The 16090-nt window shown below is 37.1% G+C and overlaps 1 gene segment (V, D, J or C); it reads left to right on the top strand.

Moving 5' to 3' along the window:
- Window positions 1-4385: 4385 nt before the first annotated feature.
- LOC127526597 (Ig heavy chain V region 6.96-like) lies at window positions 4386-15850 on the top strand. The segment is given in 3 exon segments: window positions 4386-4488; window positions 4586-4688; window positions 15559-15850. Coding segments are annotated over 3 exon segments (441 nt in total).
- The last annotated feature ends 240 nt before the right edge of the window (window positions 15851-16090 follow it).

Below are 16090 nucleotides of genomic sequence, written 5' to 3'. Positions count from 1 at the left end.
GATTTTTGATGATGGCGATCCAATTTTGTCGCAATTCTCTTTCCCAACAGCTTCCAGTGTGTTACCTCTGTGATGGATCAAGCTTTCCTGATAAGTCTGATCATGCACTTTGCATCTTTTGAACTCAACTTGCTTCTCCAGGAGACCACAATGCAGAGTAATACACTGGCTCTACGGACTGGTAAAACATCTTCAGCAACTTGCGGCATACATCAAAAGACCTGAAAATTCTTGCAAAATACAGTCTGCTCTGTCCCTTCTTGTACAGTGTCACTGTGTTGCCAGACCAGTCTAGATGTTTACGTGAATCTCCAGGTACTTGTAGCTCTGCATTGCTTCCATGTCCTTCCACTGAGTGATGACTGGTCTCAGAGACTGTTAGCACACTGAAAGTCCACCAAACAAAGAGAATTGTACCCACAAAATGTAAGCTTGTTATTACTAGTATCCTTCAAAATGAATAACTCATTAGCTACTGGCCATTTTTCAAAAGCAGATGGTGAAATCAGAAGGGACTGAAGACATTATCAATGATTCTGTATCATGCCATAAAAGTGTAGCCTCTTCATCAACTACAGCTTCATTTAACTCTGTGATAAAGAGAGGCTATGATGTTAAAAAGGTAAAAATAAAATATGATCTTCCTTATGTACCAAATGGTTTCACATTTAATTGAAACACATTGCAGCCTACTGTCAACCACAGTGTGTTGTTCATTTAACAATGTTATTATGAACCCTGAAGCTATACTTTATTCAAGAAGTGTTTTATTACTAAGCACAGCAATTTAAATACACCTATTTGCACATAAAGTGTCTGAGCTTAAGTCAAAAATAAGGGGATTTGTAAATGTTAGGCACTCACAAAAAAGTAACACGATTCCCTTTCAAGGAAAGTTTGAGGATAGCTGGTGCTGGTAAAGTCCATGATATTAAACAGTCATTGGTGTCTCCTCAAGGTAAAAATATAGTGTCATCACTTCACTGCTCTGTCCAAGTGTCACAGAGAGTAAATGATGAAGTTGGGCTCGTGAACAGCTGAGACACATACCTTCAGAAGTGCAGAATCAGAGACATACCGTGAGTGGGGCCCCTAAAACAGCACACTTCAATTGACAAATGCTAAGTTTGTGTTGTTTGTTCACTTATTGAACTCAAACTAATGTTCATTAGTATAAAAACTATAATATGGCAAAACTATTTAATTAGTACATGAGAGAATGACAAGTTTTCTCTGGTTACAAGTAAGTATTACTGGTATGGTAAGTCCAGGTCAGTGGGTAATTCCAGGCTGAGAAATAACAAAGTCTGGTAATTTATATGCAGCGTCTTGAAAAGAACACAAGAGATGTTTTATTGGAGTTCTGAAATTATAGATTATGTCTCAGATGAGAAGTGTGATTTCACAGACATTACTTAAAAGTTCAAACAAAACTTAAAGGAAGAGGGAGATATTTGGAACATTAAAACATCAGGAGTCTGTGATATCTCTGTATATATAAAATCCAACATCTGTCTATATGTCTGTCCACTTTTCACTAGAAAATTACTTTATGGATTTAGATCGTTTCTTTCTACAATTTGCTTGAACATTCTGGTTGATTTTGCAACCGCTCTCATCACGCTAAGCATCATAGTTCGCTTGTGGTACCGATTTATTTGTGTGAATCCAAGAGAGACACAGCGGGCTGAGGGGAAGGGCGTGGGGCCCTCCTCACTCACACGCCAACCTCGGAGTGTATCTTACATCTGCTTAGCAAGCGAACGAGAGAACTACTTAATGAATTTAGATCGTTTTTTTTCTAGAATTTGCTTGAACATTCTGGTTGATTTTGTGACTTCTCTCATCGGGCTAAGAATCATAGTTCGCTTGCAGGAGCGATATATTCACACTAATTTGAGACAGAGGCTGCGGGCTGAGGGGAGGGGGAAGCATGACATCAGGAGTTGGGAGCCGGAAAGGGCCATCCGCACAGTCCTTGTTTACTAATATGCGTGCAGAGCTGCGGGACAAAGCTAGTTTGAATTCATTTGATTTACACACAAAATATTAACCTTCAGTAAGTGTTATTGTTCAAGTAATGTTTTCCTCCCTTTACTGATACAAGGATAAATCTTTCTTCAACAAATGTCAGAAACATGACAAAGTGACTTTCTGACAAACCTGATTTGAAAATTGGCTTCTTATCAAAGGAGCGTTGAAGAGTTTGTGTAAATGAAAATATCCTGAAAATGTGGTATCACGTAATTTCTGTATCCTTGCTATTATAACGTTTGAATTTTAATTTTTTGGTACTGATCTTAAGCTGTAAATATTTTTGGTTACTGAACAGAAAATACCAGTCAAAAAATTGAGTACATATACATGATAAAATAATGTAGGCCATGATGATCATATCATTCTTCATAAACTCTTACCCTGCATAAACTGTAACATGTATGTAATGTGAATGAGTGGGTGATTGGATGAGAGCATACAGGAGTGAAAGAAGGAGTGTCCCCTTTAATGTGTGTGACACGTGTATAGGGGGCTTTGTTACAGTAGGGTCTGGTCCAAAAAGAATTCCTCTGTGTCAGTATGGCTCCAGCTCAAATCAATTTAATAACTCCTGATTTAAGTGACAATACAAGGAATTATGTTCATTAAAGTGAGAATATTATCATTTCGTATTTTAGGTAAGAAAAGCTGGCAGTAATACCTATTTATTTGCTACTTTGTTAATTTTCACTGTTAAAGAAACAGCTTAATTAATAGCATAGCTTTATATCTCAGTTCATGGAGTGCCTCAGCGCCTCTGGTTGGCGCTGTGATCAGTACTGAACTTGTGGTTTAATCTAACAACTTGTGCACAATTTCTGATTTCACACTGATGATTCAGGAAGAGCTGACAGTCTGGGCTTTTTGTTACACTTTCCTCAAATTGATTTGTGTTACATAACTTTAGTTCATGGGCAGCACGGTGGCACAGTGGTAGCGCTGCTGCCTTGCAGTTAGGAGACCTGGGTTTGCTTCCCATGTCCTCCCTGCGTGGAGTCTGCATGTTTTCCTCGTGTGCGTGGGTTTCCTCCGGGTGCTCCGGTTTCCTCCCACAGTCCAAAGACATGCAGGTTAGCTGCTTTGGCAATTCTACATTTTCCCTGGTGTGTGTGTGTGTGTGCGCCCTGCCCGGAGTTTGATTCCTGCCTTGCACCCTGTGTTGGCTGGGATTGGCTCCAGCAGACCCCCATGACCCTGGAGTTAGGATATAGTGGATTGGATAATGGATGGATGGAACTTTAATTCACTCATTATTATTTTGTTTAATGTTATGCTTGCTGCTTAATCTTTAATGAGTGCAGAAATAAAAAAACAATCTACATCCAATCATCCATTTTCTATCCAGAGCACGGTCAAAGGGAAACTGTAGCCTCTTCCAGCAGGCATCAGGCACAAGGCAGGAACAATTTCTGGACAGGGCGCCAGTCCATTACAGGGTGAAGACACACACACACACCACAGTCCAATCCACCTAACTTTAATGTCTTTTGACTGTGAGAATAAATTGGAGCACCTGGAGGAATCACATGCACACTCTTAAAAACAATGCTTCTTTAATGGCACTTTATGGTTCTTTAGTGGGTTACATGATTCCTTGTAGAACTATTGTTTCACAAAGCACCATTCTATTCTGGGAAGGGTTCTTTGTATATAAAGTTGGTTCTTTGTGTTTTGAAAAACTTCCTAATGTGTTTACAAATCTGAAAATGTTTAATTGTTTGGTACCTAGCAAGACACTTACAGAGTAGTGGAATCTGAACTTCCCCTTTGTTACTTTACATATGCACCAAAAGCCTTTTAAAAATCAGAAATTAATCTGTTACAATTTATCTGTGGCTACTTATGAAGTCTGTTCCATATCTAAATGAATAAAGGTTCTTTTTGAAACCTTTAATTAGGTTGATCTTTTGGGAAACAAAAAATAGTTCCCCTTTGGAATTGTCCTGAAGAACTGCTCTGGCACTTTTATTTTTAAGACTTTAGAGAGCACCCACGACATGAACCCAGGTCTCCATGTTGTGTTGCAGCTGTACCACTGTGCTAACCCTGAAGTAAATTACAATGAAGTTTAATTAAAGCCAGCAATTAACTTCAGAGTAGGTGGTGGGGATTAGTAATAATCTGCTCCCAATTGTGATTTTCGGTATGTTGTATATTTATATATTTGCAAAGAGAATCTAACACAGATCTCAGTATACATAAACATAACTGACTACTTGATGATACACAGTGTAAATGTACTTTAAGAGTAGTTGAAGGAATATGCAAATGATTAACTTTTCTTATGCAAATATTATCCCCTAAATGTGATAAATATGATTAGAATAATAAATTTAGTGCACCTGGTATAGACTAGCAGGAAAGATTCAAGAGTTTCTGCAATTTTCCTTTAAGTTTCAAGAAATATGTTTAACATTATATATTTTTTAATTCAGTTGTCTTTAATAAACGGTAGGTGTCACTAGTTTGTGAAGATGTATTTTTTCTTGTCAAATGACGATTTGAAAATGAAGTGGTTTTATTTTAATAATAACAATTTATTTTTCAGATGTGGTTTCAGATATCTTGATGACACAGTCTTCACCGCAGGTAAAGAAGCCTGGGGAAGCGTTTAAGATATCGTGTTCAGTTTCTGGATTCAAGATGACAGAGTACTACATGCACTGGATTCGTCAAGCACCGGGTAAAGGGCTGGAGTGGGTCGGTCGCATTAATAGTGGCGAGCCTTCAAAATCGGACTACACGATTTACTCGACGTCTCTGAAGGAAAGATTCACAATAACAGAAGATGTGCAGAGCAGCACTTTATATTTACAAGGAAATAATCTAAAAACCGAAGACACCGCTGTGTATTACTGTGCTCGGGAGCCACACTGTGATACATACATAAAGCAGCAATACAAAAATCACTGCGCAGTTCGTCATAAACAAATAAAGTATGTGCGGTTTCCGGAATGGCAAAAATAAATAAATACACATATATTAATCAACATCAGCATCATTACAAATACTATTGCAAATACTGATACTGCATTAATAATAGTATTAATTTATCAGCAATGATAAAGATATTTGTAATTACGGGTTTCTTTGCGAAAATATAAACATTTTAAAAGAAACATATATTACTGTATACAAATACGGATACTGCTGAAAATAATACCAACACTGTTCAAGTCTCTTTCTTCGGGTTCTCTGGTTTTCCAGTCACATCAAATCTCATTAACGTTTGGTTGATTAACGACTCTAAATTGACCCTAAACGGAGCGCCACTATGTTAGGGGGTGATTAAATGTCTGATTTCTGGGCTGATATGGACAGGGTTTTTTTTTTAAATGTAATGTAGCGTCCTGTAGAATTACATTTGGCTTAATCGGGATGGTTGGATCCCTTACAGTATATTAATTGCTCTTAATTTAATTTTTTCAACAAGTTTCACACTCAGTCATGTTATTCCTTGTGACAGTTTTCATTTATAAGAAATCTGGAAATACTTATATTTTTGCCATATACTCTGTTGCCATTTTCTTCATAAATCTTCTTTTTTCCTATAAGCATCCGTTGTGGCACGAACTATTCTTTTCATATCATCAGATACTACCTTCACTTTTTTGTCTCTCTTTGGCCTCATCCCGTCCACATCCATTTTGGTGGACTTTTTCAACCAGGCGTCCCCTGCCTTTTGCTCCACATGCCCAGTCTGTTGCTCATCAATAAAAGATTTTTTGCCTCCACGCCATTTGTGTTTTTCTTAACTTGGTATTCATCTTCATCTTACTTCTTGACAGTCAAAACATGCACCTGGTCTTCCTTATCTCTGTTGTTTCCCACAGTAAAAAGTGTTTCTTTGTGAAAGTAAAAGATATCCATTTAAAAATCATACATTTACTCAAATGTAAATCTTTCCTTTCTACATGCAGTTTTGTGTTCGTTTAACTTACATTTTTAAAGATTAAACTCAGTGTAGATAGTACGATAAAATTTACCTAATATTCCTAAGTTTATGGTATCCATCCATCCATCCATTTTCCAACCCGCTGAATCCGAACACAGGGTCACGGGGGTCTGCTGGAGCCAATCCCAGGGCACAAGGCAGGGAACAAATCCCGGGCAGGGTGCCAACCCACCGCAGGACACACACAAACACACCAGGGCCAATTTAGAATCGCCAATCCACCTAACCTGCATGTCTTTGGACTGTGGGAGGAAACCCACGCAGATACGGGGAGAACATGCAAACTCCACGCAGGGAGGACCCGGGAAGCGAACCCGGGTCCCCAGATCTCCCAACTGCGAGGCAGCAGCGCTACCCAATGCGCCACCGTGCCGCCCAAGTTTATGGTATCAGTAAGTAAATTCAACTTAGTTTATTCAAGTTGTTTTGCACGCGCAGAGAACAATGCGCATGTGCCTACATGCACACTTGAACAAATTTAGGTCAAATGAAAATGCAGATGAAATACGTCGAAATTGACGCGCATTTAGAAAGGAGCTGGCTGCGCTCAGTGAAAGTAAATTAATATTTCATGTACACGATATGCATGTTACAAAGGTTTTATTTATTTATTTATTGTATTCTCGCAGAAGTGCCAAGGTATTGTAGCTTAGTTTGCCTAAAATCTTGAAACGTTTGGGCCTGCCTCAAACAGCACATTCCTTTAGTCATACAGTAAGTACATCATTTGTTATCCAATAAACAGGTTGTTAATTTGTAAAATAAGTAAAGTGCTCGACGTTAGCGTTGGTTTGTGGTTTGATCAAACGCCAACAAGACTGACTTTTCGCGGTTTGCAGGATATTTTGGTATAACTTTTTTATTTTTAAAGGTGTGTTTGACTCTCAACTCTCAAATAAGATTTAAATTCTTATATTTGCAGCAGACTTAAAGGTACGATTTAAATATGTCTTGCCATTTTTTATAGTTAGAACCACGCCGTTGTTTTTTTTTTTTTACATGTACTTTTGTTATATTTAAATATTTAAATACTTATGTTAAATACTATGCGCATAGCGAGCCTGTTTGGTTTCTCCAAATTATTTCAAAATCATTTAGTATTTAAGCACAAAAGAGCCTCTCTAGAAAAAGTCAGGATGTTATCAGTCCGTGCCTATCAGTTGAAGAAGTGAAGGGAAGACGGCCAGCCATACAGTGTTTTTTTTTTTTAATGCTGATACACAGATAATTATTATCCACGCTACAACATCTTTATCCTCCTAACCAGCTTATCCATGATAGGGTTGTGCTGCAGCTGAAGCGTATCCCAACAATTCTAAGGCACAAGGCTGAAACAATCCCTGGACCAATCCGTTAAAACAAACATGCACCAAGTTAGCAGCACCAGTTCACCTAACCTGCTTGTCTTTGTACTGTGGGTGGACTCTGGAGCACCCAGAAGAAACCAACATGGACACTGGAGAACATGCAAACGCCATGCAGGGAACATCAGGGACAAAAATCCCTGTCTTCTATACTGATGTGGTCTAAAACTGCACCACCATGTCACCTATATTTCAATATTTGTTCCAAAATTAATTAAACACTGCATAAGTAAATTAAACAGAAATATTACAAATGAAACAATCTATAAACTACTGTTTAGACATTGGTATCTTACTACCCCAGAGTAGTGGTGAAGCAAATATCCTGCCTAATTTAAATATATTCTTTAAAGAGACAACATAATCAGTTATTACTATTACACGAACATTAACCTAAATGACCAAGACATAAGGGTGCACTCTACACTTTGGTTCACAGTTGCCACTCTTTGTTAACGCTTACCACTATGTGTGTGTGTTTTTTGTTGAAGCATTTTCCGTTGTGCTTTACAGGATAAAGAAGAGTTCCAAAGGATAACTACTTTGCAACTGCAGCCAAAATTTATGTATTTTCTTTACAAATAGACATCAAAGCTATTGTCTAATTTTATTGTAATGTAAAGAAGGAGCAGATTCTGAAAGTTGAATATAATCCACTTGTAACATGTGGAGGATTGTTTTAATATACTGTAGATGTTGTGGAAGCGTAATATTAAATATGCAAGAATTCTCACCTTGAAAGAAGGCTCTAGGAGTCAGAGCTAGGCAAACAGAGTAATTAGTTTATTGCAATAAACAATAACCTGGAGTCAACCCAATTAAGTCAAACTGAGCTGAGCCCCAAACAAGCCAAAAGTTACAGTTAATATAATTATTTCTTATCATTTTGACCTCACTCAACATAGCTCATGCGCTGCTTAACCTGACTCCTTACTCCAGCTGGCCCCTTGTGAGCCTTCTTGGAAACCACCAATATTTTTCATGTTTTGCCATTCATTATCCCTTTCTTGCTTCCCTTATTTCCTAGCTGGCCTCCGACTGGCAGATGTTCCCCCCTTCTCCAACCTCGGGATGCCTCCATTCATCATCCCCCCCATCTCCATCCTTTTGGGTTAATTAAATATGGATGGTTTCATTCTGAGCTCAATTAAAAAGGAAATATGGCATATGCCTCTATTTAACTATTTACTTGGCATACCTAAATTGTGTTAAAACTCACACTAAGTTTAAAGCTTATAATTTTGATATCTACTTATGCTAATACATGAATAAATGACTTTTTACTTTCCATAATGTCTGTTTTATAGGGTGAAAATACAATAGAGAAGAGATGTCACCATTCGCTGTTTAATGAAGTATATAGGGGAGGTAGTCCAATCAAAAAACGCACCTAGTAAGCTAATGCACTTTGTATATATTGGAAAAAATGTTTTTTTGAAATTAATTAATTTTGCTTGAAATTTATTTATGTGAATCCACTTATATACAATTACATTATATTTACAAATTGTTTTTAGTACTATCATCTAATTTATTTTGAGTAGATTTTACTATAGTTTTGCCCTACTACAACTATGTTCAGTTTATTTAAACCTTTTACATAAATGGTCTCCAAGTAAAACAAACTCAATCTGAGTTTATTGCTAGTTGGGAACATGTGCTAGTAGTTGTTAATAAATATTTTTGAACTGTAGTAACTACAGATGGATAAAGCTGACAAACCACAACATGAAGTTATGGGAAAGAGTAGTGGAAGCTAGGTTAAGAAGGAAGGCGACGAATAGTGAGCAGCAGTATGGTTTCATGCTGGGAAAGAGACACCACAGATGTAATGTTTGCTCTGAGGGTATTGATGGAGAAGTATAGACAAAGTCAGAAGGAGTTGCATTTTGTCTTTGTAGACTTAGAGAAAGAATTTGACAGGGTGCCTAGCACTAGAATCCCCAAAGCCTATAAAAATATTTGTAATGCTGGGTCACCTTAAATTCCCTAGCATTTTTTATTATTATTATTCAGTTTTATTCTCTCAGTCACATTCACATGGTACAATTAGCTTACCCCTCCATTATCTCTGTTCTAAAGAGACTTCAGCTTTGAGAATTTTGCATCTGACTTGACTTCAGCTGCCTCGGTGGGTGATGATTGAGCAGGCTGCTTGGGGCTTTTGCTGATTGACTCAATTGCAAAACAAAGATGCTGGTGATGAGGTGAAAGGTAATTTATGATGGCCAGGCATTGCGAATACTTTCATAGGCTTCAGGGATTGTAGTGCTAGGCACCCTGTAAAATGCTTTATCAAATTCCATGAAGACACAACAGAACAGGTGAGATCAGACAGAAGTCCTCATGGACTATGATATTTGAGGATGACATTGTGATCTGTAGTGAGAGTAGGGAGCAGGTTGAGGAGACCCTGGTGAGGTGGAGACATGCTCTAGAAAGGAGCAGAATGAAGGTCAGTAGCACAGAAGAGAAGCTCACAGAGTATGAATGAGAGGGAGGTCAGAGGAATGGTGAGGATGCAGGGAGTACAGTTGGTGAAGGTGGATGAGTTTAAATACTTGGGATCAACAGTACAAAGTACCAGGAGTGTGGAAGAGAGGTGAAAAAGAGAGTGCATGGAGGTTGGAGTGGGTGAAGAAGAGTGTCAGGAGTGATTTGACAGATGGGTACCAGCAAGAGTGAAAGGGAAGGTCGTTAAGACAGTAGTGAGACCAGCTATGTTATATGGGTTGAAGTCTATGACACTTATGGAAAAACAGTAGCTAGAGCTGGAGGTGGCAGAGTAAAAGATGTTAAGATTTGCTTTGGGTGTGACAAGGATGGACAGGATTGGAAATGAGTACATTAGAGGGTCAGGTCAGGTTGCATGGTTGGGAGACAAAGTCAGAAAGGTGAGATTGCATTGGTTTGGACATGTACAGAGGAGAGATGCTGGGTATATTGGAAAAAGGATGTTAAGGATGGTGCTGCAAGGTAAGAGGAAAAGAGGAAGGCCTAAGAGGAGGTTTATGAATGTTGTGAGAAACGACATGAAGGTGGGGCATGTAACGGAGCAAGATGAAGAGGACAGGAAGATATGGAAAAACATGATCTGCTGTAGAAGCCAAAGGAAGAAGAAGAAGAACAAGAAGAACAAGAAGAAGAAGAAGAAGAAGATGGAGAAGATTTGTATTATATTAAAAAACAATCCACTGAAAATAAGCATTAAGATAAATTAACAGGCACACACAAGAACTGTAATAACTTGTTTCCTCACATAGAATGATTAGTGAGGGGGGTGAAAAAATAACATCCTTATAGTTTAGCCAAATTAGAGTTTGGTAACAAACAAAATAAAAAAATGATGGTACTTCAACATATTTCAACACCTCAAAGTGATTAAGAAAAAAGGTTGAGTGCTTCTTGCTTACAGTTTTTCTTGATCACTTTGAAGCCTTGATGTAGGGCCACCCACATTAGCATTTTTCATTGTGTTTATACGCACTGCTATTGTTTCTACACATACTTGGCTACTTAAGACATTTCGTTATTGCGTTGATGCATTTCTGATGTTTTTCTATTTGTGTTGATTCATCTGACTCTGACAGCTCATCAATACAGTTTGCATTTTTGTCAGTCAGAAATATAGATTTTTCACTTCGCTTAATACTGTCATGCATTGAATTAGTGTTTTCAATCAAATCACATTAAACTTTTTTTTAAATATGTGTGAAAGAGCAATGCCTATTAACACTTTCAGTGGACCATATTATCAACCATGGCCTAAGTGTGGCTGAAGCTGGTCACAGGTGCAGCCTTAGATGACATAATCTACAGTGGCTTCTGTAATACAGACATTCAGTAATGAAAACAGGCTCATTACCTGTGATGTATCATATCCAACATCACATTTCTGCAGTTTATTATAGACAGTAGAATCTGTGATCTTTGTATAGCAATTGATAAACTGATGAGCTTTGTATTGTCATAATAGTACCACTAACCTCATTCTGGTGGGAGAAGGCCACTTTTGACACACAAGCAGTAAATGACAATTGTGGAAACAGTGAGAGAAAAAAATGTCATTTGGCTAAAAGAGATCTAGTGAGCTGTTGTGGAGGACAATAGAATTTTTTACCCTAATTGCCTCTGTGACTCTCTCCACCTTAGACAAGGTCCTGAAAAGACATGCTGTCTCTACAAAACAGCTGTGCAAGGTCCCATTTGAGAGGAACAGTGAGAGAGTAAAAGAGCTTAGACACCTGTATGTACAGGTAAGGATATAAAGATGTTTTCTCTTTTTTCTAAGCTACACTATTTCAAATGTTTCTATAGTGAACACTCTTTTTAGATTTTACAAAGAATAGTTGAGTTGGAGGCCAATGAGATGCCTCACAATTTTATTTATGTGGGTGAAGCAGGCCAAGGTGGATGTGCCAGGCCAGCATGGGGGCAGTATCATAATGTGTGCTTGCTATTGCTGAACATGGGGTAATTTACCATGCTGCAGCCTTTGGGCCCTGCAACACAGACCAGCTTTTTCAGTTCTTAGACGGACTCTACAATGCCGTCAGTCCCGAAAATGAAGGGTGATTGTGAGAGCCAACATTCCACTTCATGTGATAATTTGGAACAACATAAGTTTTCATCACTCCAACCGTGAAAGGGAATGGTTTGAAACCCACCAACAAATGACAATGGTGCTCCCACCACCATATTCACCATTCTTCAACCCGATTGAGGAATTCTTTTCTCCTTGGAGATGAAAGATGCATGATCAACAGTCTCATTATCAGATTTCCCTACTGAAAGCAATAAATTGGCTGTGAGGACGTCACACCATAGGCATGGTGAGGTGGCATGTGGCAGGCAAAAAAATGTTCATCTCAGAAGGTAAGACATCAGGTGTGATGTAGACACAGTAATGTGGTCTAATAAAGATGAGAGACAGGATGCTCCTTAAGACATTTCATATTTTTCACCCTATAGTAATTTTAGATTTATTTATGCATATATACATACACGTAATGTGCTATGTTCTACGTTTGTATATTTCTTTGTTGTCTGTTGTCTGATGCATGTAGTTTTGTGTAAGAGTTGAATTTGAACCCTGGTTCAATGTGAACCTAGCATACGCCCGAGTCTCATATCCTTCTGATCTTATGCTTAAAAGCTGATGCTGTTATTTTATTATTCACTATGATAAATGTATTTCTTGTTATTTTACATAACCCCTTAAGATAAATGTTATATTTATGGCATATCTATTCTTCTATAGTACTATGTTTCCTGTTTATGTACCCAGCTGGATCATAAAAAAAATGTAGGCCATTGTTTTTTTACTTTTTGGGAAACAAGATGTATGTGGAGAAACTCACACATCTCCTGAAATAAAAATAAGAATGAATCTAATACATTCAAAAAATCATGTACATCCTAAACAAACAGAACTATCAGTCAAATTGTGGTCATCTAAGGTATCAACATCTGGAAGTCCCGTTATCAACTAGGTGTAACCAATCATGTTAAAAGATTTCTGATTATGTAATGAATTCCTTTTAAAGAATAGCAAACTAATCAATGAATTGTACAAATATAGCACAGAAGACACTTTATTATTTTGTAGTTTGTGACTAACATGTTACCTCTTCGGAGATTTAGATAAAGAATAATGATTGACGCTTTCTCCTACCTGTGTTTTATTGCTTAAAATGGGACATTCCAGTGGGGGGTGTCTGTATTTATAATTTTAGTCCACATTTCATGTGTATCATTTTGCTTTTCTCAGTTGCAGCAATTATAGTGTGTAAAAGTTTCAAATAAATTCTAAACATTTCATTTTTGTGTCCGATCAGTTTTTACCCTACATTAGGCCTATTTTTGAAGTACTGTTTTCAAAGTAAGTAAAGCATTGATTAAAGTATATAAACATTTGGTGTCTAAGTTTTAAAACAGTTGTAAAAGGTTTTTATTCATTGGTCACAGTCCTGAAGTGATTAGACTAGATTAGATTAGATTAGATTAGATTAGATTAGATTAGATTAGATTAGATTAGATTAGATTAGATTAGATTAGATTAGATACTTTATTAATCCCAAGGGGAAATTCCCATGATTGACTGACTTTATATGTTTGGACACATGTGAAAAAGGTTTTGATTGTTTTAGTGTCTTTGAGGGCGGCACAATGGCGAAAGACAGTCCAAAGACATACAGGTCAGGTGCATTGGCAATCCTAAATTGTTCTTGGTGTGTGGGTGTGTGTGTGGGTGTGTGTGTACCCTGCGGTGGGCTGGCACCCTGCCCGGGGTTTGTTTCTTGCCTTGCGCCCTGTGTTGGCTGGGATTGGCTCCAGCAGACCCCCGTGACCCTGTAGTTAGGATATAGCGGGTTGGATAATGGATGGATGTTCTGTCCAAGTGTCAGAGAACAAATGAAATGGCTTTATATGTAAAGCAGAAACAAACTCTAAAACAATTCATTTCAATATTTTCCAATACAAATTGATAGAACTACTGATGTAAGAAACATTTCACAGCTTTTGAATTTTATATAAGGATTCATGAAAATAATTCAATTTTTAAACAGTTGCATTCTGTGAAGAATTTTGTTCAAACAACCTCACACACCTATTAAAGAGAAAATACAGGACTCTATCAAAGTCTGAGATTACATTACATTACATTACATTCATTACATTTATATAGCGCTTTTCTCAGTACTCAAAGCGCGAGATGCCTTTTCCAGTTAAAAGCAGTAATTACTGGTATGTTAAGTCCAGATCAGTACACTGGCTGAGAAATAACAAAGTCTGTTCATTTGTATGCAGCGTCTTGAGAACAACACAATAGTTGTTTTATTTGAGTTCCAAAGTTATGGATTATGCTTCAATTGACAAGTGTGATGTAACAGAAGTTAATTTAAAAGTTAAAAACAAGGCAGAGATTTAGAATATTAAGGCGCATCAGGTGTCAGTGATATTTAAATTAATTTGACTTCTCTTTTTTTCACTTTACCAATGCAAGCATAAATCTTACAACAACAAATGTCACAATGTTGATAAATCGGTTTCCTGACAAACCTGATTTGAAAGTGGCTTCTTACCAAAGGAGCTTTGAAGAGTTTGTGTAAATGAAAATATACTGAAAATGTGGTACAGTATTCCACAATTTCTGTATCACTGATAGCCTATTAAAACGTTTGAATTTTTATGTTTTGGTGTTGATTTGGTTACTGAACAGAAAATACCAGTCAAAAATTGTGTGTCTGTGTTGGGCTTTTTTACACTTGTGTGGTCCACTCAGCCTGTGTTAATATTCATATGCACCAAAGGTCCTTTTAAAATCGGTATTTGTCAGAACTGTTACCATCTATTCATGGCTATTGAATATATAAAGCCTGTTACAGATCTAAATAAATAAGTTTCTTTTAGGAACATTTATTTGGTTGGGTCTTTAGGGAACAAAAATGGTTCCTCTATGGCATTGTCCTGGCACTTTTATTTTTAAGGTTTTAGAAAGCAACCGGGACTCCTTGTTGTGTTTTAGGGAAACAAAAAATGGTTCATCTATGGCATTGTCCTGAAGAACTGCTCTGGCACTTACATTTTTATGACTTTAGGGAGTGCCTGGGCAGTGAACCGAGGTTAGGATGAAATTTACGTAAAGCCAGAAATTACGTGGTGTGGATAAGTAATAATCTGCTCCCAACTGTGGCTTTAGGTATTTTTTATATTTATATATTTGGAAAAATAATCTAACACACATCTCAGCATTCATGACATATTTGCCTACCTGATGATACAGAGTGCATATAAAACACTTTAAGAGCTGCTGAATAAATATGCAAACGACTAACTTTTTTTATGCAAATATTATCCCCTAAATGTAATAAATATAATTAATAGATTTAGTGCTCATGGTAGACTAGCACGAAAGTTCTGACTGTTTTTGCGAACTGCCTTTGAATTTAAAGGAATATGTTTAATATTATATACATTTTAATTCAGTTATCTTTAATAAACGGTACGTGTCACTGGCCTGTGAAGATGTTTTTTCTTTGAAATAATGGTTTGAAAATGAAGTGCATTTATTTTCATAATAATAATTTGTTTTACAGATGTGGTTTCAGATATCTTGATGACACAGTCTTCGCCACAAGTAAAGAAGCCTGGCGAAGCGTTTAAGATATCGTGTTCAATTTCTGGATTCACAATGACTAGCTACTATATGAACTGGATTCGTCAAGCTCCGGGTGAAGGGCTGGAGTGGGTCGGTAGTATTAACAGTGGTAGCCCTTCAGCATCGAACTACAGGGAGTACTCTTCATCTCTAAAAGATAGATTCACAATAACAGAAGACGTGCAGAGCAGCACTTTATACTTACAAGGAAACAACCTGAAGACCGAAGACAGCGCTGTGTATTACTGTGCTCGGGGACCACACTGTGATAAATACGTAAAGCAGGAATACAAAAACTACGGTGCTATAAAATACGTTTCTCATAACCAATAAAAGTATGTGCGGTTTGCAGAACGACATAAATAAATAAATAAATAAATAAATAAATAAATAAATAAATACTTTTGATACCGTAATAATAACAATTTATAATTGTACTTTAAATTCCTGGTGTCCTTTTCGTATAAGACGCTGATAATGGGAATTTATAATAACTCCGGGTTATATTTTAAAAAGAATGTAGTGTGCGTATAGTATGTATTTCTTTTCGAAAATGTACACATTTTAAATAAA

The sequence above is a fragment of the Erpetoichthys calabaricus genome, chromosome 2 (assembly GCF_900747795.2).
Source record: "Erpetoichthys calabaricus chromosome 2, fErpCal1.3, whole genome shotgun sequence".
Classification (NCBI taxonomy): Eukaryota; Metazoa; Chordata; class Cladistia; order Polypteriformes; family Polypteridae; genus Erpetoichthys; species Erpetoichthys calabaricus.
The sequence above is the reverse complement of the archived record's forward strand: the minus strand, read 5'-3'. Positions and strand labels throughout refer to the sequence as shown.